The following is a 23,297-nucleotide window of genomic DNA, read 5'->3' as shown; positions in this document are numbered from 1 at the left end:
GTGTGTTGTCCGATAGAGTCGCTTAGAAGGCGGGGCTTAAGAGTAGCGTCAGGGCCTCCGCCTTTCGGAGCCAAGCGGATTGTTTGCTGTCAACATGGAGTTCTTACTCGGAAATCCTTACAGCACTCCAGTGGGCCAATGCATAGGTACGTCCGCTTTTAAAATTGCGCAATTGCCACGCAGCGAAATGACCTATATAACAACTCAGACGAACTGGGTGAGTGGCGCCCCATTGGAAATCTCGAGTTAGCATCCTTGCGACAAACGTCATCTAACTGGAATGAGCTTCCAGACGACCCCCCCCCCCCCCCCCCCCCCACACACACACACACACTCACACTAAACTTTCCATTTACTGGGTTCATTCGCTCAAACGGCATCATTTTCGACAACACGCAAGTGTATTTGAATGCATTAAAGCAAACGGGAATATTTTCAAATTAGCTTTAGTTTTGAAAAGTTGCCTGTAGGGATGTGGCAAACACGTCCGTTTTCCGGATCTATTTTCCATTATGTCTATGCGCATTCATAATTATAATATTCGTAACAAATGTATGTAATATGCTTCTATCAGCTAATGGGGTTCAGTGCATGATGGAGCTGCAGGGTTCAGTGTTCCAGAAATGCACCGCCTTGTAATGAAAGGCGTTTCCAATATTGTGATTAGATGCGAGGTTACGAGGCAAGTACGAGGTGTGCCAGAAAAAGTCAATTGCTGGGGTCTGAACAGATACGTTTCAAAATTACACAAGCTATGAGATTCCCCTTCCATGTGGGCAAGATGACCAACCTCTGAAGATTGTCTGGTTTAGTGCTGAAACGAGGCGTGTCACCAGCTCACAATGCCCCGAGCAACTGACAGTGTTGTATTCTGAGAAGTTGTAAGTGTGACAGCAGCAAAGAGAGAAGTGGTGATGGGACTGAAGACATTAAATGTGGAGGGTGGGAATAAAGAGCCCTGTTGGCACTGCAAGACACTGCCTGCCTTGGAACGATATGACACCACTGATGGGGTCTCAGGTGAAAATTAGGTGTTGACAGAGACCACGCGTGAATGGTGTCTGTCAGTGATTTCCACTTCTCAACAGTATTTAAACTGGACAACGCACTTTTTTTTTTTTTTTGCCCATCCTTGATCTCCACAATTCTATTCTACATTCGACTCTACAGAGTTTTCCATTTTTGCATGTTTTTATTAATTACCTTGAAACATGTCTTAAATGTCTGCACTCACTTTACAGGGTCTTTATGGCATTTTGGTTTGTGTGTGTATTCACTGAGAGTTGAAAAAAAAATCTTGTTTCTGTTGGTTCTTCCAGAGAGAGCCACTGAAGGTGGTCTCCAGAATGAAGACTGGGCCCTCAATATGGAGATCTGTGACATCATAAACGAGACGGATGAGGGGTAAGTTAGCCAAACGACTCGAGCCTGCACAGCGCAGCGTAGGACTGCTGGAAAGAATGCTGCCCATGCCCACGGCAGTTTGTCACCGAGCTCTTATTGTTTTTACTGGCTGACTCCACAATAGCCACTGCCCGGCCACCACAAAAAGGCCTTTTGTTAGTGTTGGAGGTGTCACTGAATGGACAAGCTTGACTATGTACTTCTCGTCTGAACGCCTTAATGCAAGAATTTATACTGAGGTCAACGCTTGCCCAGTTAGAGAAATAATCGTGATGTGAATCTTTCATTAAAAAAACGCTTGCTCGTTGAAGTACTTAATTCTAGCGTCATCCGCAGTGGCGATTCTCCATGTGTGGACAGCGGCGGCGACGTCGCCTCGGGAGAAAAGCGAGACAAGCAGATGGTGCCGTGGCCTCGTGCTGTCACCGTCGCGCACCTCCGCTGGCTGACAAATGGTTGTCTGTTTGCGTGCTGCGCAAACAATTTTATTGCCAAACTGGTGTAACAGCACGTGGTCTCATAAGACAGACACAGAAAAGAAAGACAGAAAATGTTATGTATTTCTCTCAAACAATTGCTTTTGAGTCAGGGCAGGGTGGAAGTGGAAGTTTCAATCCAAGCGATACACTTTGGATGAATGTAATTTTGTTTCCAGTCGGAGATGCCGCTGTCTCAGTCCTTCGTTCAAGTCAACACGCATTTTTGTTTTCCCCGCAGGCCAAAAGACGCCATGCGAGCGCTTAGAAAACGACTCGGCGGCAACAAGAATTACGGAGAAGTCTTGTTGGCGCTGACGGTAAATCGCACCTTTTCAGACTGACGGTAAACCGCATCTTTTTCTGTGGCATGTATTTCACGATCTTGTGCGACTCGCTAGGTCGTGGAGACGTGCGTGAAGAACTGCGGCCACAGGTTTCACCTGCAGGTGGCCAGCCGAGATTTCATCGATGGCGTTTTGGTGAAAATCATCTCGCCAAAGGCCAATCCTCCGACCATCGTGCAAGACAAAGTGTTGTCGCTGATACAGGTACAGCAGCCAGTGTTAAAAATATATGTTATTTTATTCTGCGGAGGGATGAAATTACATATTTGAATCTTATGAATATAAAATTAATCAAACATTTTTTTTTCTTCAAGTACCGTAATTTCCGGACTATAAGCCGCACCGGACTATAAACCGCACCAACTAAAATTCAGGGATATTTTAGTTTTTTTCTTACATAAGCCGCACCAGACTATAAGCCGCACGTGCACATGAGTTTTTTTACAAAGAAAGACAGTACACAGAAAGCCGTAAAAATCCATAAATATGCCGCGCCGCCATTTAAGCCTCAGGGTTCAAAGTAACCTTCTGAATAAAATGCATTACAAGTTCACATTCATTACAACTTGTTTTTGGTGAGCAAAATGTCAGAAGAATTGAATTTAAATGCTGATTGATTGGGTTTTAATACAATGCAGATGGTCCAAACAGTGCCACTGCTTTGTGTAATCTCTGAGTCACATGGCAGAGTAAGAGAAAGGGTTTAGAGCCCTTTGACGCAGGTCACCTAGCGTGCATTCCTACTAAGCAGCAGCCATAGTAGTGTTTCAAAATAGTATTTTTGTTGTTGTTTTTTTCTTCAAGATACCGCACAACAGTGGTCCACAGCCTTTTTACGAGTGTATAAAAGTGATCACAAAAATCACGAAAAAAATCTTATATAAGCCGCACCTAACTATAAGTCGCAGGGTTCAAAATTTTGGAAAAAAAATCGCGGCTTATAGTCCGGAAATTACGGTAGTTTGATTTGGCAAGAGCCAACACATTTTTATATTAGTGGGCCATTTCCAAAGCGGCCATGTTGCCAGCTGCAATCAAGCACTTCACTTTCACCTGGGCAGGCCTGGGCCGACGCCTTCCGGAGTAGTCCTGATCTTACCGGGGTGGTCCACATTTATGAAGAACTGAAGCGGAAGGGCACGGAGTTCCCCATGGCCGATTTGGATGCACTGTCGCCCATCCACACGCCGCAGCGGGTACAGGACCAAATTTGGAAAGACACACGCGGAACATGTCGACTTCGAGCTCCCGTTTCTCCTCCCAGGGCACGCCGGAGGTGGACCCGGCCATCATCAAGTACCTGGCACCTGCAAGCACTGCCACCGACTTAGCCGCCAGGCAAGGGTCTCCACACGGCCCCATCACGGCGACCCCCCAACAGGTGACGTCAACTCGGCCCCCTCCTTGCATTGCCTGATTGCCCACATTGACGACGTCAAGTGATTGTTGCCTGTCTTGGGTCGCAGGTGGCGCGCTTACGTAGTGAGTTGGACATAGTAAGAGGCAACATCAAAGTTTTGTCGGAGATGCTGATGGAGATGGTCCCCGGCCAGGAAGATGGACCCGATCTAGAACTGTTTCAGGTTGGATGGAACATTTATATTACAATGTTAAATAAGAAAACTCTGCCTGTGTCAACCACCAAGGGGAGTAGCGTGCCAAGGTCCAAACCTTTTTATTCCTTGTCATGTATTCTTTCGCTTCACCCGCCCGTCTGTCTGCACTCCCTTTTGCCAAGGAGCTGCACAGGACATGCAGAGCCATGCAGCAAAGAGTCGTTGAACTCATCTCACGCGTGTCCAATGAGGAAGTGACTGAGGAGCTGCTGCATGTCAACGACGACCTCAACAACATCTTCCTCCGATACGAGAGGTGCGCTTGCTTCAAAAGATGCTTTGTGGTCAACGTGGGTCGTCGTTTGGAAAAACGTGCAGCTAAATTCGGTTGTGCTGCTTTCAGGTATGAGCGCTGCAGGTCGGGGAGGGGCGCTAACAACAAAGGGGTGAGTATGGCCACTATGTGCTCTGAATGCCTCCGTTGTTGTTTCTTTGCCCACAAATTGTGCTTCGCTAGTCACAAATTCACAGTTTTTATTTCTTTTGTTGAACTTAATTCCGATATTCTGTGAAAGATTCGCCCATCTGTGTGGGAGCGCTTTCTCTGATGCTTTGAGATGCCAAAAGATGGCGCCAAAGCCCCAGCTTGCAACTGGCCGCGAGAAAGGATCTTTAGCCACTGACAGGCCCGCCGATATCACGGTTGTTGCCATGTTGTAAGCCTAAAGTGTTGGATTGCTCCCCAGATTTTGGGTGAGGAGACAAATGACAACCTGATTGACTTGGGTCCCGGCTCTCCGGCTGTGGTGACCCCCCGAGCGGCGTCCAGCCCGCCTCCCCGCGGCACAACAGGGTCCGCTGCCTCACCGGTCCAGAACCCCGCTGTGGGCTCACTGTCTTCCGCGCTGGCTGGCCTCGGTAAGAAGACAACACGGTCTGCGAGCTACTGTTTGTCTGGCCTCTGTCCTGAAACTTGTTTCAGAGTGACTAGTGGCTATTAGGAACTCTCAATATAGTACTAGTCAGCTCTAATTGCGTGAAATGTCATGCATTTTTGCTCTGTTGATTTCCATAATGAACCCACCACGCTCCCACTTTGTTCTAGATGTCAGTCCTGCAAGTCCACCAAGCCGCAACCGGGACGACTTTGACATGTTTGCCCAGACTCGCACCAGCTCGCTGGCTGAGCAGCGCAAAAAGTATGTCGACATGGTTCTGTCCTTGAGTCCCTTTGCCAGTTAGGAAATAATTATTTTCAGTTTTATCAAGTGCGAGTTATTTTTATAACAAGAACGGGGCAATTGGCAAAGCCACTTTGGCCGCTGGTTCTTACGCACGTTGTCGATGTGTTTGTCGTGCGCAGTGTCAAGTACGAAGACCCCCGTGCTGTGGGTGGTCTGGCCTCGGCTCTGGATGTTAGACAGCACAACGCGGGAGGGGTGAGTGCGCCTAGCTAGCTGTCTGACAAGACGACATCCGTGCGGATACCCAGCGCATCGTTCTTGTGACGCTCTGCCACTCTCACATTAAATCTGAGGCAAATCTGAGACATTCCAGACTTTTAACTCCTGTAAGTGTAATGCCTCATGGCAGGGTGTCTCAATGCATTTGTCCATTTGTCTTTGCGCACCAGTGGTTTGTTCCAAAATCTCAGCCTGCACGTACACAATGCTGTATTTTGTTTTCCGTAATTTCCATCTTCCTCTCGCTCCTTTCTTTCGGTCTGTCTTTTTATGTCCGCCTCTCCCATCGTCGACTTGGCTGTCTGCGCTCTGCCGTGCTCCGTTCTCTGAGCTGTCTTCTGTTGTTGATTCAGCTGAGGGTAGAATCAACAACAGGTACCCCAGCAGATCAGGAGCTGCCCATAGACAGCTGGCTTATTACCCAAGGAATGGTGAGGACTCCATCCTTAGCGTGTCCTCCTACTCCACCTCGTCCTCCTCCCATCATCACCGGCCTCTTGATCCAGCCTCCGTAATCCACCGCTCTTCCTTTTTAGTCTCACGCCATTCTCTCCTGGCCCACTAAAACAAGCGCTCCCGTGATGGGTAATAGGATGATGCTAACCTTTGTCTTCGGCCGTCTGCTGTTTATTTGCTGACTGAGCCACTTTCTAAAGTAAACAGGCTGGCTTTGTGCCAACTTTGCTCTTGACTACTTGTTTAGTCAGGCATTTATTCCGCTGCATTAATTTAAAGCCTCAATGATCATTTAAGCAAGATGCCAATGCCATTTTCAAAAAATAGATTTATATCCATGCCGAAAGCACTTTCTCCATGTTCCCCACCACTGATTTGTTTTATTGACATAGCTGCCAAACACTGAAACGTTACTGACACCTTTCACCTTAATCCATCCCCAGACTTGAACCTTTACCTTCTTTCGTTATACTGTTTCCCAAGCTCACTAAAGCCGCACGGTAGACTAGTGCCATGTAGAAGAGATCTTGAACACCAATTTACACAAGTTGAAGAAAATGTGACAGTGGAAACCAGTCACCTCTTTTAACCAGCTTCCCTTTTGCGCCACTTTTGTTTCTTCAGTTTCCTTCTATGACTCTCGCTTGCTTTGCTTTTGATGAGCTCTCTTCTCTGCTGCAATCGCACAAAAACGACAATGCCACTTTTGTTTTTGTGAGGGTGAACGTGTTTGGAGACGTGTGGATTATCCTGAACCGTCCTCGAAATATTTCTTGCCTGTCCCAAACATGACTTATCATCGCAGCCCTCCGTGTGTACGCGTGTGCACATGTGACTGCCTCCTGACAGCTTTTCTGTTAGTTGCTAATTTGCTAATGATGGGGAATAATGAAACGCTGCTGCGTGGCACCAGGCGGCAGCTGTTAGCTCGCGTCAACACGCAACACGGGACCTCCTGTTCTCGAGGTCCGCAGCTCCCTGGCAGGTTGTTGCGCAACAACAGCGCACACTGCTTGGCCCTTGCTTTTCCCCCCCCCCCTCTTCCCATTTATTTTCCTCCTGCCTGAGCTCCTCTTTTTATTTATGTGTTAGAATTTTGTTTCTGTTGTGTGATGTGGTTGTGTTGGTTAGTGTCATGTGGCTTTTTTTTTTTGTCCATGGCTTTGCTCCGTAGATCCCTGTATCACAGTCCTCTGTCATGGATGACATAGAGGAGTGGCTCAGTGCTGACGTGGTGAGACTTAATTTACCTTGATTTCAAATCTCCACATTTCTTCTGTCCTCACCATCTCTCGGGCAAAACATGTGTTTGCTCTAGCTCACATTCCAATTTCTTCTCACTAACCTCACTCGATTTCCATCAGTGCCTGACATCACGGATGAATGAGCACAAGACTCACCCGCAATTTTTTTTTAGTATGTACTCGTGCACAATGTAATGAGTCCATGTTCCATTTTGACGTTGCCAAAATAGGAGTTAGAAATTTAACAATGTTTTTAATATTGTGGTAGTGGATAACCTGCACTGCATCTTACTGTGAGGTGGAATATTTTGTTAGTTCTATACATTTTATTCGTTCATAAGGAAGGCGCATTGTGGTTTTTATTGACTAAAGGCCATTATTTGAGACAATCTGGGAATTTTGTTTTACAAAATTCTTTCTTTTTTTCATGACTAGAAAGGCGATCCTCTGGATGAAGGCGTAACCAGTGAAGGTAGACCACATTGAAGCATTTGGCATCATTTATTTGCTTTATGAAAACAAATTCACTTTTGCATGAATGCGCTTGAAAGACACATTCTTGTGTTTTTCCTCAGAGTTTGATAAGTTCCTGGAGGAGCGAGCAAAGGCATCAGACACGTCTCTCCCCGGGGATAATCCCGCTCACCCTGCCCTCCCCACTCCCGTCGCTTCGCACAAGAAAGCAGAACGCACGGAGGACGCCCTCTTTGCCTTGTAGACTCGCATCCAAGTGTCTCGGCGGCTCCCTCGGCGCAGTCTGAAGGTTGACGCATGGAACAATTCCCTTGAACGCGGTCCTCCTGTAACATTTCATCGTCTTGTCACTTGTTACAGCATTGCTGGAACTTGCACAGGCGGGCAGGTCGTGTCATAGCATCGCTGGATGTATTTGATCGTCAATGTGGGATGCGTTGACGCTTTCGACATTTCAAGCTGCGTTTAAGTGGAGGGAATAATCCCGCTCACAAATCTTCATTAAGCCGCTACATAACTAACGCAAGTGTTGGTGTCCAAGTATTGTAATGCTTTAAAGGAGTTGGACAAGAGAGCAAAGAAAAGATTAATGCGCAGTAGCTTGCTTCTGCAGCTGTGTGTGAAAACGAGAAGATGAATAAGCACATTCTCTCATTTTAACAAGCTGTGTCTGTCAGCAACCGTTTAACCAGAGTGAAGAAAAACAACCCAAATAGTGTACAAAGGTTTCCCGTTTTAGGAATGTTTCCATAAAAGCCAAGTGTATGATTTCAACTAATCTTGCGTCACAACAAGCAGCAGAAGTTTGGATGTTATGGAACTCTAAATGGAAGGATACTACTATATTATATGCACGTGGAGATCGAGCTATATTTAATCTCTGGAATTATTCCAAATTGACAATTTTGTCCCACCCCGGCAGTAATTAGGCCAACTTTAATTATACTCCCTAAAAAATAGTAAACTTGCAGCGTATTAATGTACACGTTGAAGCAAAACAAAACAATCTGTGTGTTTACAATATGGTTCGGGTTTTTTGGGGTTTTTTTTAGGGAAAAGGGAACATTGTTTTGAACTACTTCATTTTGCACATAACTTTAAAAAAAAAAAAATATTCACAAGAATGCAAATGGATTGAAATGAGGTGTTGAAACTGCTGGGACTGCACCAAACTATTGAATTCGATTACCTACTGAACAATAACTACAAACAAATGGCATTATTAAGGATATGTCGTTGGCTATATTGTGTAATATACCTCAAACAAACAAAAAGTCAATGTAATGATTTTTAATCGTACTATGCAAAGGGAAGCGCGTTATTTCTTGCCCTGGCAGTGTAGATATGTTTTATCAGTTTTAAGAACTTTTTTGTTGTTTACCATTCATTATTTTTAATGTCAGTGTAATTGCTATTTTTTCCACATCAGACTGTAATATGTTTTATATAATATTGGGTTGATGGTAGGGCTCGGGAGCCAAGAGCCCAAAAATCCATCCTATCTTATACTCCAGCACTTTTAACCGCTTGGTTTGTACTAATTTTGCTTTGCATGTCTAATTTATATATTTTTGTTCTTGTTTGGTCTTCACTTTGAGTAAGACCAAAACCCGTGTAAATCGTGCAGTATTGCTGTCAGAATATTGTACTGAATTTGTTACCCATCTAAAAATGCATTGAAAAATATATTTGCCTACATAATCTGCATAACTGCCGAGGATTAGGCAGAACTAAATTGGCGGAAGAGATTTAACAGGCAATCATTGCACAAACTGTTAGCATACCGGCTAAACCGATGTGGCCTAACGTCGCTGAATGTCGTGTTTATGGATTCCAGAACCTTTTGAAAAGGTTTCATGAAGCTTACACGATAATTGCAGCATGGACTCTTCCAAATTCCGGTTTTGTTATTAACATGCTAGTGTACACGTTTAGCATCAGTGGATGTTCCGTGTCTGTTTGGGCTCTACTATCTGCCGTCATCCTGACTGGTGTGTCTCTGTGTGACTTAATGCACGTATGTAACTGCCCAATAAAACACTTGTGAGACTGCTACCTCACACGCTTTGTGCTTATTCGTGCATGACGTCACTCGCGTTGGCTGCATTCTGAAGTGTGAATGTAAACAAACAGCCATTGTAAACAATGCAAAAAGCTGTCGGTTTGCCTGCTGGGGAGTAACATGCCTTATGCATGTAGGAGAAACAATTCAAATATGTCTCCTTTAGTCCTTTCTTTATACAGTGTCACCTTGCTTTATCGTTGGCTCTGGTGAATGAGTATGAATAAATGACAAAGTTGGTGTCACTAGACAAAGACTGACAACTTTTGGCCAACTCTAAAACTCGGTTGGCCACGTGCCACCAAGAATTGTTAATTGTTAGGTGCCGGTCTTGGGCTCATGTTGGAGAGGACTGTTTTAATACCAATCCTAAGTGAACAAGGAAATACTCGACTTTTTGTGAGTACAATCGATAGTTAAATCTCCCACACTGTACCATAAACACATGCTATTTTTACCCCGTGTGTTGTACCACTGGCATGGTTCCAAAAAGGCATGTTGGACATGTCTCCATGACGATAAGTGCCGCAAAGCTTTGAACCGCTCGAGGTCAGTGACCCATTTCCTTTCCATACCTCAGTAGTGCTGCACTTTTGTGTACATCTGACTATTTGTTTTTAAAACGATGTATTTTGTAATTATTTTTAAAGTTTGGTTTTTGATGACTCAAATAATTAAAATTTGATTACACATTTCGGCATTGGGTAATTTCCCTGTTGCTCTTCAAACTGCAAAAATCATGATGTAATCCCAGGCTCACAGTTGTGACGTCATATCACACCACTTCGCTCCTGCATTTCCCATTGGACAATTGTACTGGTTCTACAGGCGGGGCTACGCATGCGAGTCAAGCAAACTTGATGTTTATTTCCATTTACAGGCTCGCTTCCCTATTGGCTCTCAGGAGACAAACCCACGCGATAGCCACCTATGCAGTAGATTGTGTTGAAACCAACTGGCGCTAATTTGATGAATTGACAGAAAACAATAATGGTTACAATCTGCTATGCAGTTTATAGATAACGTCTGTGTGGAATTATGCTTAGTCTTCTGTACAGCGGTCGTCTGTTTACGTCCACATTCTGTAAGAAAAAAACAAAACAACACGGTGGGCGTTAGGGTGAACGCGGAAGTAACTTGACTATCTCGCGTATGATTGGTTGGATTACCTGTCCGTTGTTCTCGAGCGAGGCGGGCGAGTTTGGCTAAACACGAAGTAGTGAATGGGCTCCAGTGTTTGATTTGACAAGTTTCCCTGAGGCATAATGGGGTCAGCACCGGCCAGTTAGTTGACAGATCTGGACAAAAAGAAACATTCTCCTCCATCGTGTTTCGGCTACATCTTGGCCAATGTAGCTCCCCGAGAAACTGACGAGTATTCGCCGCTGGGAGAACCCCCTGCATAGTTTTATTTTACACTGGATTACCCTAAAAACAAAACAGCAAAAATGAACACTTTGTCGTTCGACGATTCTTCGTTGGATAATCTGGATCCGACATTGTCGTTGCATGACCCCAGCGAGATTGACACGGCCCTTCTTAGCGACATTGATGGTAAGAATTCTGATTTTCACTAACACAGTCACAGCATACCAGCGACAACTTTTTAGCAACCCCTTTTCGTAAATATTTTATCCACGTCCTGTCGTCGTCTAAAAACGCATTTTAAAGAGCACGAAGGGTTTACGTTCAATCATCTTCGTTAATTGTTGGTAGCTTTGTTCCAGCTAGCTAATGGCATGAACTGTATACCGTGGTAAATGTACGCTTCGAAACGTTTTACGGCGAGTGTGTCATTTAACACACGCTTCGAAAAGCATGTTTAATAAGTACAATATTAAATGTGTATAAATTGACTTCAAGATGGAGAAAAAGGCAAGGCGAACGTGCTCGTGATGGCGCCCCGCCCCCAAGCAAGTTTCCCCAAACTGAGGTTACTAGCGTTCGTTTTCTCCTCAGGAGTTCACGGAATCTCATTTGAAAGAAATTGCACGGAGGTCCATTAAACACCGAATACATTTGCTTCGGAAAAAGACAGTGACCCTATTGCATTTTTTTTTGGTTTATTATGTAGCCAAGCATGTGGCGCTGCTAGGTAGAAAAACGACTAACCCATAATTGTTTACCGTCATTAAAATATATATCTCGTTTTTAAGACTTGAGTATTCTTATTGGATTTAGAATTCAAACAAATTAAATTAACAGGGAAATAAATTAGGTCACATTAGAGACGCTAGACGGTGGCTCACTTGTGACCGATGGTAACCTCTCCGTAATGCCCTTTCCTGTCTTGGACGATACGCGCTATGATTGGACAAGAGCGATCACCTCATCCATAACACTACCGGAAATTTAAAAAGCACCCCAGCCGGCAGCCGGCGTGTTTGTACAGAAAGAAAACACAACAATGGTCTGTTATTATCATCAATTATCATTATTAGAACCATCACATTGAGACAAAAAATATTACGCGTGATTTCTCACTATGCAAATTGGAATTGGCAAATAAGGATTTCTTTGAAAGCTAACCATTTTTGTAGTCAAATTCAGAGATTTGTTTTAATCCCAAATGCATTTAGTAAAACACACATTTTCCTTCTCTGTACGACTAATATTTTGTCACTTGAAGATATTTGGTGCCCTTGTTTTTTCTCTTGCACATCACTGTTCCTGGATGACAATGACAATAATATGATAACAATAATACAATGTATAACATATTTAGTAATAGCTATGGGTTAAGGCATAGATTAGGTAAAACAGGTGGACTTTTTTGGTGAAATGTCATTGCTATGAATACAACACATGGTAAAATCAATCAAATTTTAAATAAAAAAATGAATATATCCAGACAACCTATTGTGTGTGTGAAGAAAGTAAAGATATATTTTCTAATTCAGAAAGCATCAAAAATACATTCAGGGACACATTCAAGTTTGGAGTGGACCCTGTGTGATTGGTGCCTTGTAAAATGTTATACGTGGTTGTCATATTGAGTCCTCCTTTCAATTTTAGCGATGCTTTTAATTTTCAGACATGCTCAAGTTCCTCCACCAGGAAGGGGACCTCGGAAGCCTCTTTGATAACCCTCCATACACAGGTGGACCCGCCGGCAGTCTGGAAGTTCCTTGTCTGCCCCAAATCGTCACATCATCCTCCCCCCTGCCCACCGCAACTGCGCCTCCATCCACGTCTTCTTCATCCTCCTCCGTCCTGAGCAGCAGCCCCCATCTGGATGCACTCCTGGGCCCTCCCATCACCCGCAGCTCATCCAGCCCGGACAAGGCCTTCCAGCCTACCACCACCTTTCAGCAGTCCCCGCTGGCCCAGGTGTCCATCCCCAGCCCGCGGCAGCAGCCGGCGTCCCCGCAGCAAGCTCACACGGTCGGACCGCCCAAAGTGGAAGCGCCCCAGCCGGCTGTGGGCCAAGCTACTCCTGCCCTAGGAACTTCACCTCACGGGTCCCCAGTCCTAAACCCTGCATTCAACAGCACCCCCCCAAAACTCTTCACCTCCTCTTCACCGCCCCAAACTCCGCCCCAGCTTCCAAAGCAGATGCCGACGCACCTTCAGAGCCAGACTCCAAACAGAGGCCAGAACTGCTTCATAGGTATTTCCTGTGATGAATTGTCTTGAGGACTAACTCTTGGTGATTTATAGTTTATCACATGGCAATTAGTTTTAATGCTAGAGGAAAAAAGGTGACCGACATCTGTCCTTTCTTTCTAAAGTTGATAAGACGGCACACAGTTAATGCTGCTATCATGGCCTTACAATGAGATAAGAGTTCACCTCGTGGTTCATGAATATTGTAACCTGTCTGCAGAGATAAAAACAATTGCTGATTGTGGCGCACCTTCCTTGTTGTCAGTCGGCAGCACCGTGAGCCAAGCGGCAGCCACCTTGTCCTCCTCGCCTCCCAAGGTCCAGCCAATGGCCATTCAGACTCCAGTCCAAGGCTTGAGTGCTGCCTCTCCTTTGCTGGCCGCGGCGGGAAGCCCCCCCGCTCCCGCGCTTACGCCTCATGTTCAGCAAGTACCCGTGAGTGTACAACTCGGGTGGTCTGTTTCATCAGTGCTTGTTGACTGGGCGGATGGCTAGAAAAAAGATAACTGACGTGTTTCGCAGGTGTTACTGCAACCCCAGTTTATCAAAGCCGAGTCTCTGCTGTTGACCACGCTGAAGCATGACCCCTGCATGGTCACCACCGTGGCCTCCCCCACATCACTGGCCACCACGCCAGTTCAGAGCGCCTCACTGCAGGTAAATAAATTCCCAACCAGTACTTCAGTCACATCTACTGCTGGTTGTATCTATTCCTTCAAAAACAAATGTTTGGGAATCGCTAACGCTATTGAGTTGACTTGCCACCCGTTTTCTACTGCAAGTTGGGATGTAAGCTTCACAAGTAGCCATTGTGTGTACTTTGAGGCATTTGTGGGTGGGGGCACCTTCCTGACTACCGTGCCCGTCATGGTGGATGCCGAGAAGCTGCCAATCAATCGCATCATCAACAGCGGCAAGACAGGCATTTTCCCCGCCAAGGGGGAGAAGCGCACGGCCCACAATGCCATCGAGAAGCGCTACCGCTCGTCCATCAACGACAAAATCAATGAGCTCAAAGATTTGGTCGCGGGCACTGAGGCCAAGGTGGGTTATCTCCTCCATTTTACCATCCCTTAAATAAATTATGTGCTTTGACTTAGCAATACTGATTTGTTTGGTCATTGTTTTTCTGGATGGAAATAAGTAGAGAACAATCTAGTGACAGAGAGATTTTAATTGTCGATGTAGTTTAAACCAAAACTATGTTCTTGCGTGTCCTAGCTCAATAAGTCAGCCGTGTTGAGGAAAGCCATCGACGTCATCCGTTTCCTGCAGCAATCCAATCAGAAGCTCAAACAGGAGAACCTGGCACTGAAAATGGCAGCCCAGAAAAACAGTATGCACCCGTCCTGCGTTTTACCCGCACACGATTCTTTCCCACTTTCTCTGCTAATTTCTAGTCGTTGACCTTTTGGTGACGAACTCCGAGTGGAAAGGCTTGTCTAACTGCCCTCTTCTTGCAGCCGACGCCTTTCCTTCCATGCGCTTGATTGATTGCCCACCCGTCCCCCTGCATTTTGCTTTACCACAGAGTCTCTCAAGGACCTGGTTGCCATGGAGGTGGACAGAGTGGCCGACGTGAAGATGGAGCTGCCTACGCCGCCGGCGTCTGACGTGGGTTCACCCTCGTCCTTCTCGCACTGCACCAGTGACTCGGAACCCGACAGCCCGATGGGAGAGGATACCAAGGTATGACGCTGCTCTCCGGGAGCACTTTGATTTAAGAGGCCAAAATCAATATGCGCAATTTCAGCCTTTGAAAATTAAGTGATCATTTGTTAACTTTTACTACGGAAAACAATGCTTGATACTTATTTTTTTCCAAACTTAATCATATTCACTTTCTTTCATCCAAAGTGCATGAAATACATATAAAAAAAATACTACTGGCTTTTAATATTTAAGAGCATCTTGAAATTTTTTGCTTCAAGTCCAAACATAATGCATTTAAAGTAGCCTTATGAAAGTGATAAATCTTACGTTTGATAATCTAACACCCACCCAAGAATTTATCTATAAACCAGTCCATTGCCCATATTTCTTGGGAAATTCGAAAATGCCTGGAAACTTTCTGTACTTTTTTCCCCCCCTCACTTGAACGGCTCCCTGTCTTGTGCGCACCAGCCACACATGACCATGCTGGACCCATTGGCGAGCGGCAGCAGCGCCGGCGGCATGCTGGACCGTTCCCGCATGGCGCTCTGCGCTTTCACCTTCCTCTTCCTCTCCCTCAATCCCTTGGCCAACCTGATCTGCTCATCTGGCGGCGACACGACAAGCGGCGCGTCCGGTGCCCCCCGTCACGCGGGCAGGAGCGTTCTGGGCTTGGACATTGCGGGTAAGAGGAGGCGACCCGAAGTGAGGAAATACGTCCTGTGTAACACGTCTTCACTGGGCTTGTTGTCCATCCAACATGTTCTCTGCAGCAGACTCATGGGGCTGGATGGACTGGATGCTACCAACAATTCTGGTCTGGCTTCTGAACGGCATCTTGGTGTCGGGAGTTCTTATCCGCCTTCTGGTGTACGGAGAGCCTGTGACCAGACCTCATTCTGGATCTTCGGTCTTGTTCTGGAGGCACCGCAAGCAGGCCGACCTGGACCTGGCGCGAGTATGTTCGGTGTAGCTGAACGAGATGAAATGGCTTGATCGTTCAATACAATGCCATCGTAAAACCGTGAGAAACATGACTGTCTAATCGTTTATTGATTGGCTTTTTGCTGCACAGGGGGATTTTGCTCAGGCCGGCCAGAACCTTTGGACTTGTCTCAAAGCTCTGGGTCGCCCCTTACCCACCTCCCAGCTGGACTTGGCCTGCGCCTCGCTGTGGTCCTTCCTCAGATTCTGCCTTCAGCGCCTCTGGGTGGGCCGCTGGCTGGCCGCCCGGGCAGGGGGACTACGATCGGACCGCCCCCTGCAGGAGGACGCATGCAAGAGCAGCCGAGACGCTGCGCTGGTTTACCACCGCCTGCACCAGCTGCACATGACAGGTTGGTTCTGAGAGTACTTTTTTACTGCACCCAAGTAGATTCTTTTTCCAGGTGTTTGTCCTTGGTTATTTCATTTACTGGCGACTTTTCTTTTTCTTCTTACTTTTGATAAAACAGCAATACTTTCTACTCCTTGTCAGAACACATACATTACGTATACTTTTTTTTTTATTTGTGCCTCTATGAAAGCACAGAGTGTGAGTTGTTGTCTCCTGTGGCGATGCAATGCACTCATGCACATTCAAGGGTGCGTTTCTCAAAATGTGACTTGGCATACAGGCAAACTGAATGGGAGCCACCTTTCAGCTGTGCACATGGCGCTCAGCGCGGTCAACTTGGCGGAATGTGCCGGTTCCTATCTGCCCGTGGCTTCGCTGGCCGAGGTCTATGTGTCTGCGGCGCTCCGAGTCAAAGCCAGCCTGCCAAGGATCCTGCACTTCACCTCTGTGAGCACCCTTTCGTCAGCGCTTGTTGGGTTATCTCGCGCTAAAGTCAGCCAATATATTTCGCCCAGCTGCTTGTCACGTTTTGCACAGGTGCCGTAGTAAAGTGTTTCTGAGGGACTACAAGCTGAACGACACTTGGCAATAAGTAAAAATTGATTGGCTATTAGCGTTCCAATCTGAGTAATGATTGTGTTTTTGTGTTGTTATCAGCGTGTGTTCCTGAGCAGCGCGCGTCAAGCGTGTCTGTCGTCCAGCGGGAGTGTGCCTCCGGCCATGCAATGGCTCTGCCACCCTCTTGGCCACCGCTTCTTTGTGGACGGGGACTGGGCCATTCGCAGCATCCCCAAAGAGAGCATCTATAGTCAGGCCGGCAACACTGGTAGGAAGATCTGCAATCTGGGCTTGGATGATTTGTTTTTTTAACAATTTTGTAAAGATGTAAATCATGTAAATGGTTGCCTGATTTTTCTTTCAGTGGACCCGTTGGCTCAGGTGACTCAAGCCTTCAGAGAACACTTGCTGGAAAAGGCTCTTTACTGCGTGGCCCAGCCAAAGGGGGAGAAAAGCCCCAGTCATGGCGAAGGGTGAGCAAAGCACATAAAGCACCAACTGGCCACTGCCTGATGATATCAATAAATCATAATTCAATCCAAGAACCGTATCAAATATTCTGCCTTTACAAAGGGAACAATGGCTTGGTATCAATATTTGATTGGCTGTCCTGATATTGCTGAATTGTAATCACATGAGTTCATGCTTTTCATTTTCATGTGATTGTCCTCAGGGAGTATGCAGATGCCCTGGAGTATCTGCAGCTGCTGATTAGTGCTTCCGATGCAGCTGGCGCCACATCGCAGTCCTTTGCTATTGGCTCCAACATGGCCACTGTCACAGGTAAATAACTTTTGTAACAACTACTTCACCCGTAACCACAAATATAATACCCACCATATTTGCGCCACCGAATGCTGACTGAGCCCAGTCAATAATAGTGACAAGACGCAAGTTATTGATGCCACAAGATGGCGACAAAGGACAAAGTTTTCAATGTTATGTTCAACACTTATTAAATCAATTTAATCTTACAATTAGATTGTTTTACATTCATTCCAAAATTTTACTCAACAATCGCCTGTTGCAAGCGTCATAGATATTAGCAGTAGTAGAAAAAAATTGATTAATTGTGATTTATTACGAGAAATTGTGGTCTTCATTAGTTAATAAACACTAACAGTTTTTATTTATTTTGTGATAGTATTGCCACTTGTTGCTCTTCTCCTACTGTCACTTAGGTTGCATCTGACTGGTCAAAGTCAGATGGAAAAAATACAATTCCATATAAAAAGAAAAGTTAATTTATTGCACATGTCATTGTCGCCACGACCAATGGATGGATAATAACTTTTTATTCTTGTTAGGGTTGTCACGATAACAGTTTGTAGCCTTAGCGTTTGAAAAGCAACAGCACTTTTCTTTTTCACTCTTGCTTGCCGCTGCCTGTCTTGACGTGGTCCACCGCTTCCATTTTGCCTTCATGTTCCCTATAGAAACCGCAAGCTAACTTTGATTTTCACTTTACGGAGATTGAGCGGACTGATTTCCACCCTCCCACTGTTTCACTCTGTACTTGCCAATCGGATTGCTCATCTCAGCCCAAAAAAAGTGGTTGAGCAGAGGCTGGCTCGCCAAACAGGAATCCGCTGGATTGCTCCATCTATCTTCAGGCCTGTCAAATCAGTGATCATCTTGAGAGTTGGGAGGGATGGAGGACACAGCGGGGATTTTAATGGCGGCCTTTTATTGGCACCGACTTATTGTTGGAATACGCTGCGTGCTGGCCCCATGTCCAAATGAAGTACTTTGCTCTCTTAAGCGAGTTGTCCAAACGCTCTCAGGTCTCATCGTGTTGTAAGTTTAGCAGAGGGCTGTGACAGCTTGATTCGAAAGTCAAACACAGACAGCAGATGTCTGTCGTCGCTGTCGTGCATATTAAATTCCACCCCAGGAGCTAAGCGACAATGTCAGAGCACGTTGAAGCGTGCCGGTAGCAGCGTCGTTATTTGGTCGTCATTTATCAATACTTCCAAATAGCAGCAGAAGAGAGGAGCAAAGAGTCCAAAAAAAACCTTACAAACGCCTCCAACAGATAATTTCTTTTATTCAAAGTCTTTAGTGAAAACTTTGAATAATGTAACCACTGATTAGTTGTTGATGTAGCATGGCTTCATCGTTGGGCTAGATCAGGGGTGGGCAAACTTTTTGACTTACGGGCCGAATTGGGTTGTAAATTTTGACCGGGGGGCCGAACCAGGAGCAGATGGATGTAGTGTTTGTGTGAAGTAATATAAACGACACGTAAAGATCATTGCATAAAAGGTTTTGGCCTTTAGTAGGTAGTAAAGCATGGATAATTTAAAAAAAAATTATTAACAGCATTAAAAAAAAATATTTCACCAAAAAACTACTATCAGTGATTCTCATTAAATAAGACATTGTTATTATGAATAACAGTTTACATCGCTTAAGCGCCTGCAGGTCAGACTTATGAAAGATGTTTATCTAATGAGGCGAAATCACATCAAACGGCAAACATTCTGACCAAACACATCATCTTGAAGAATCAGTGAAAGAATACATCTGAATAACGTAATAAAGAAATCAATAGTATTGTTGGTCTCCCTTTTTTGCTAGTGCATCATGGTCTGGAGTAAAATTTGTTGTGGTAATTCTTAGGATAGAGCCGAGGTGTCGGTCCGTTAACCTAGATCTGTGACGGACTTTGTTGACGTTCATGTGGCTGAACGTCTGCTCACCACGTAGGTCGAGCCAAATTGTCCACTCTTTTTTAACACTCAACACTCAGTGTCCACCTTTCTTTTCCTCGGGCCACTCATTTTAATGGAAGGTTTGTGGGTGGCTTTAGCGTAAAACTGCATCTGAAAGCTCAGCGCGCAAATTACGAGAATGCTGACGTCACAGCCCACACTCGGAATTCGGCACTGATAGAAATAGAGCGTGGAGTGCGCCGGGCCCGTACTACTGAGTACGTACACGCACTTGTGAGTGTGCACCAAGCTTTCTGTCATGGCTTTCGGGAGTCAATGCGCAGGCGGGCGCTTCCCCATCTACTGGGGAAATATAGTCATTGCAGGGAAAATGACCCCAAAAAAAAGTTAAATAATACAATTTATTCAGGTTTGGCGGGCCGGATTAAACGGCCCCAGGGGCCGTAGTTTGCCCATATCTGGGCTAGATGTTGACTTGGCACGTGAAGATTTTTGAAGCATTTTGCTGCCATCTTGTGGTGTTTACATGCTACTATAAGCCTCTTAAGCGAGGGCCATACTCGCTGACGATCTTGACCTTGTGCTGCTTTTGTCCCATTGTCTAGGCTGCGACCCCCACTCTAAATGGTGGTCCTCTGTCATTGTGGTTATCATCAACTGGCTCCAAGGGGACGACGCGGCCGCCGAGAGGCTCTATCCGACTGTTGAGCACCTGCCGCGAACGCTGCACAACGCGGAGTGAGTCGGCGCTCGGCGAGCGGATCCCTCGGTCGTGTTGTCTGCATCGCACTGACCCGCGTTTTGTGCTCGTGTGTGTGCGCCCACATGCGCGGCTCCCCTCACGCTGTCAGGAGCCTCCTGCCCAAGGCTTGTCTCAACACCTTCCGAGCGGTGCGGGCTCTGCTGTCCAAGCCGGAAAACTGCTACTTGAGTCTGAGCCACAGCGACAAGGCCAGCGCCCTGCTCAGAGACAGTCTCAACTTGGGCCCGCACTCTCACAGCTCCACTTTAGACAAGGTACGCACACACTGGCACTTACAAGCGTGCAAATTTGTTTGCCATAAAAGTTGTTGCTTATCACTCCTGAGAGGGCACTCTGCGTGTGTGCGATGGTGTCTGTCTTGAAAGTATAAAACATGCTCAAGCACGTACGCAAATACTCGGTGACAGATGTGCCCGCACATGGCCATGCATTAAGTTGTAAACACAAGGAAATTGCCTGCACAACCGCATCATCACTCACACTACGCATACAGGTGCGCGCACACGCAGCAAATGGTGCACAGAATGTTTTTTTTGGCCTGAGCTGTGGTGCATTGTAGTTGCATTGCATGTCTGTACGCCAAGTGCAGTGTTCCTGCAGCGCAACACAGAGCTGAGCCTCCAACAGCATTTTTACTCGTTGATTTTTTTCAATGGCTATGTCAATATTTGTGCACAACCAGATATGACAGCAATATCCAGTAAATTGGCGTTGTTTTGATTGCCTCAAATCGTGACGAGATACAAAAAGTCCACTCACCAGCGACGTTAGGAATGCTCTGCAAATTTTTTCCTGCAAATGCCAAAGCACAAATAGGTTTCTCTCGACATAAAATGGATGGATGTCCATTATCTAATGTGCCATCGATGCCCATTTTATCCGCAGGTGGTGCAGTTGCTGCTGTGCGACTTGCTGTTGGTGATGAGGACCAATGTGTGGCGTCTTCAGCAACAGCAGCTGCAGGGGGCGGGTGCGGCCAGGACGGGCTCCGCGGGGGTCCAGCAGGCCTCCCCGCCCGAGCTGCAAGGCTTTCAGCAGGACCTCAGCTCTTTACGCAAGCTGGCGCAGAGTTTCAGGCCAGCCATGCGAAGGGTATGTACACAAGCGAGCAAGAGAGTGTGAGTGTGAGTGAGTGTGAGTGAGTGTGAGTGAGTGTGAGTGAGTGAGTGAGAGTGAGTGAGTGAGTGAGTGAGTGAGTGAGTGAGTGAGTGAGTGAGTGAGTGAGTGAGAGCGAGAGTGAGTGAGTGAGTGAGTGAGTGAGTGAGTGAGTGAGTGAGTGAGTGAGTGAGTGAGTGAGTGAGTGTGTGAGTGAGTGAGTGAGTGAGTGAGTGAGTGAGTGAGTGAGTGAGTGAGTGAGTGAGTGAGTGAGTGAGTGAGTGAGTGAGTGAGTGAGTGAGTGTGAGTGTGTGTGAGAGAGAGAGCGAGAGAGAGCGAGAGAGAGCGAGAGAGAGAGAGAGAGAGAGAGAGAGAGAGAGAGAGAGAGAGAGAGAGAGAGAGAGAGAGAGAGAGAGCGAGAGAGAGCGAGAGAGCGAGAGAGCGAGAGAGCGAGAGAGAGAGAGCGAGAGAGAGCGAGAGAGAGCGAGAGAGAGCGAGAGAGAGCGAGAGAGAGCGAGAGAGAGCGAGAGAGAGCGAGAGAGAGCGAGAGAGAGAGAGAGCGAGAGAGAGAGAGCATGTGAGAGAGAGCGCCGCAAGTTAACTTGATTATTTGAAAGCAGCGCTACTGGCAAAGCCAAGCAACAAGTATGAGTCATCGTTACTTGACTCCTTGATTCACGCATTCTTGTCCCCCTTCTCCCGCAGTTGTTCCTTCATGAAGCCACGGCCAGGCTGATGGCGGGGGCCAGTCCCACGCGCACGCATCAGCTGCTGGATCGCTCGCTGCGACGTAGAGCCACGCCTGGAACCAAGACAGGTGGGTTGCTTTTCGACAAAAATTGCACTCACAGCTTTAGGGCTAGGGTTAGTTTTAGGTTAGGGTTAGGACAGACTGTCATTTGAATTGATCATTTAATAAAAACTCTGGAGAAATGGAACATTTTGTCACTGTCAGGCAGAATCTTTGTATGTGTGCAATTTTATTATTCATTTCAAAAGTGGTGGTTATTCTTTTTGTCTTCCTCAAAATGAGTCAAATTGACGTGGGGATTCTGTCAGCACCGATGATCATCATTTAGAAGACTAAGCTGATTGTGTCCGACAGAGGAGTGCGAGGCACGGCCGGGCCAGCGCGAGCAGGCGGAGGCGGTGATGCTGGCGTGCCGTTACCTCCCCCCGTCCTTCCTGTCTGCCCCCGGCCAGCGGGTGGGCATGCTGGCCGACGCCGCCCGCACGCTGGAGAAGCTGGGAGACAAGCGCACCCTCCACGACTGCCAGCAGATGATCATCAAGCTGGGCAGCGGCACCACCGTCACCAACAGCTAAGAGGACCCCACCCGATCAACTGACTCGTCTTGGGACCCCGTTTGTAGAAAAACAAAACTCAAGTTCTCGTTTGAACAGTGTTTTCCCACCTCGGAACTTTCTAGATTTCTTAGCAGAATCTGGGAAGTCTGAGCGCGAGTCCAGCGTAGTGCTACAGTTTGACCTCAGAGAGGCGCCAATGCATCCTCAGCTAATTGATCGCGCCCGTTTTCCCAGAGAGTTGCTTCTTTTCATTTAATGAGAAGAAAACAACCTTAAGAGATCTATGAATGAGGTTATGGCTTTGTTTGGTTATGATGTGTACATATAATATTAATAATGTATTTATAATCTGTATGGATTTTGATCCTGCAGTATTTGGCCTATGTGGAAGAGCGAATGCTGCTTTCGAGGGTTGCATTGTCATGGCGATTGAGCGTCACCAAATCGGAAAGGTGACATTTTGCGCGTGATCTTTGGTGGGGCGAGCCTGTTTGTGTGTCGCCATGCTAACTGTTAAGTGCAGCCCCCCCAAAGAACTGTTTTCTTCCAAAGAGGACATCTTCCCACGTTTGAATAGCGCTGGTTTGTGTTTCACTGTTTTCGTAGTTGCAGCTTAAAGTGTAAAAAAAAAAAGAATTTTGGTATTGCATTTTCATTACGGGAAGTGCATGTTTATGTGTGGCACACGATTCAAAAGATAATGTTTTGGGGTCCTTGTATATTTTCATCACCAAGATCCATGTCCACATTTAAACATTAAAAACTTTTTAGGAAACCTCATCTTTTTCTTCTCATGTTTATTGCAGTGAAGTCGAATGCTC

The 23,297-nt window shown here is 46.3% G+C and overlaps 2 protein-coding genes and 1 long non-coding RNA gene across 6 annotated transcripts; 2 read left to right on the top strand and 1 right to left on the bottom strand.

The window, feature by feature from the left end:
* Positions 1-21: 21 nt before the first annotated feature.
* Positions 22-9,480, top strand: LOC125984243 (target of myb1 like 2 membrane trafficking protein). 2 transcript variants are annotated; one of them, XM_049746237.1, is made up of 16 exons: positions 22-146; positions 1,320-1,404; positions 2,122-2,200; positions 2,282-2,431; positions 3,289-3,423; positions 3,492-3,608; positions 3,694-3,810; positions 3,966-4,099; positions 4,187-4,229; positions 4,530-4,701; positions 4,889-4,982; positions 5,147-5,222; positions 5,600-5,677; positions 6,877-6,936; positions 7,382-7,418; positions 7,522-9,480. In XM_049746237.1, the coding sequence occupies exons 1-16, from the start codon at positions 95-97 to the stop codon at positions 7,662-7,664; spliced, it is 1,572 nt and encodes a 523-aa protein (XP_049602194.1). In that variant the 5' UTR covers positions 22-94; the 3' UTR covers positions 7,665-9,480. The 2 variants fall into 2 exon arrangements, with proteins under 2 accessions (XP_049602194.1, XP_049602195.1); XM_049746238.1 differs by lacking the exons at positions 5,600-5,677; positions 6,877-6,936.
* Positions 7,916-10,784, bottom strand: LOC125984244 (uncharacterized). The gene is made up of 2 exons (XR_007486877.2): positions 10,652-10,784; positions 7,916-10,564 (listed from the first exon to the last, which is right to left on the bottom strand). It is a non-coding gene; the product is annotated as an uncharacterized lncRNA (long non-coding RNA).
* On the top strand, positions 10,699-23,256 carry srebf1 (sterol regulatory element binding transcription factor 1). Of its 3 annotated transcripts, none has more exons than XM_049746235.2 (19): positions 10,699-11,036; positions 12,517-13,092; positions 13,309-13,523; positions 13,611-13,745; positions 13,914-14,132; positions 14,310-14,424; positions 14,620-14,777; positions 15,213-15,426; positions 15,518-15,699; positions 15,817-16,078; positions 16,358-16,524; positions 16,735-16,903; positions 17,000-17,108; positions 17,309-17,418; positions 19,916-20,048; positions 20,162-20,327; positions 20,959-21,165; positions 21,874-21,985; positions 22,274-23,256. In XM_049746235.2, exons 1-19 carry the CDS (start codon positions 10,931-10,933, stop codon positions 22,492-22,494), a joined length of 3,576 nt encoding a protein of 1,191 aa, XP_049602192.1. In that variant the 5' UTR covers positions 10,699-10,930; the 3' UTR covers positions 22,495-23,256. The 3 variants fall into 3 exon arrangements, with proteins under 3 accessions (XP_049602192.1, XP_049602191.1, XP_049602193.1); XM_049746234.2 differs by having other exon boundaries at positions 10,700-11,036; positions 15,515-15,699; XM_049746236.2 differs by having other exon boundaries at positions 10,702-11,036; positions 13,354-13,523; positions 15,515-15,699.
* The last annotated feature ends 41 nt before the right edge of the window (positions 23,257-23,297 follow it).

This window comes from Syngnathus scovelli, chromosome 16, assembly GCF_024217435.2.
Source record: "Syngnathus scovelli strain Florida chromosome 16, RoL_Ssco_1.2, whole genome shotgun sequence".
Taxonomy (NCBI): domain Eukaryota; kingdom Metazoa; phylum Chordata; class Actinopteri; order Syngnathiformes; family Syngnathidae; genus Syngnathus; species Syngnathus scovelli.
The sequence above is the reverse complement of the archived record's forward strand: the minus strand, read 5'-3'. Positions and strand labels throughout refer to the sequence as shown.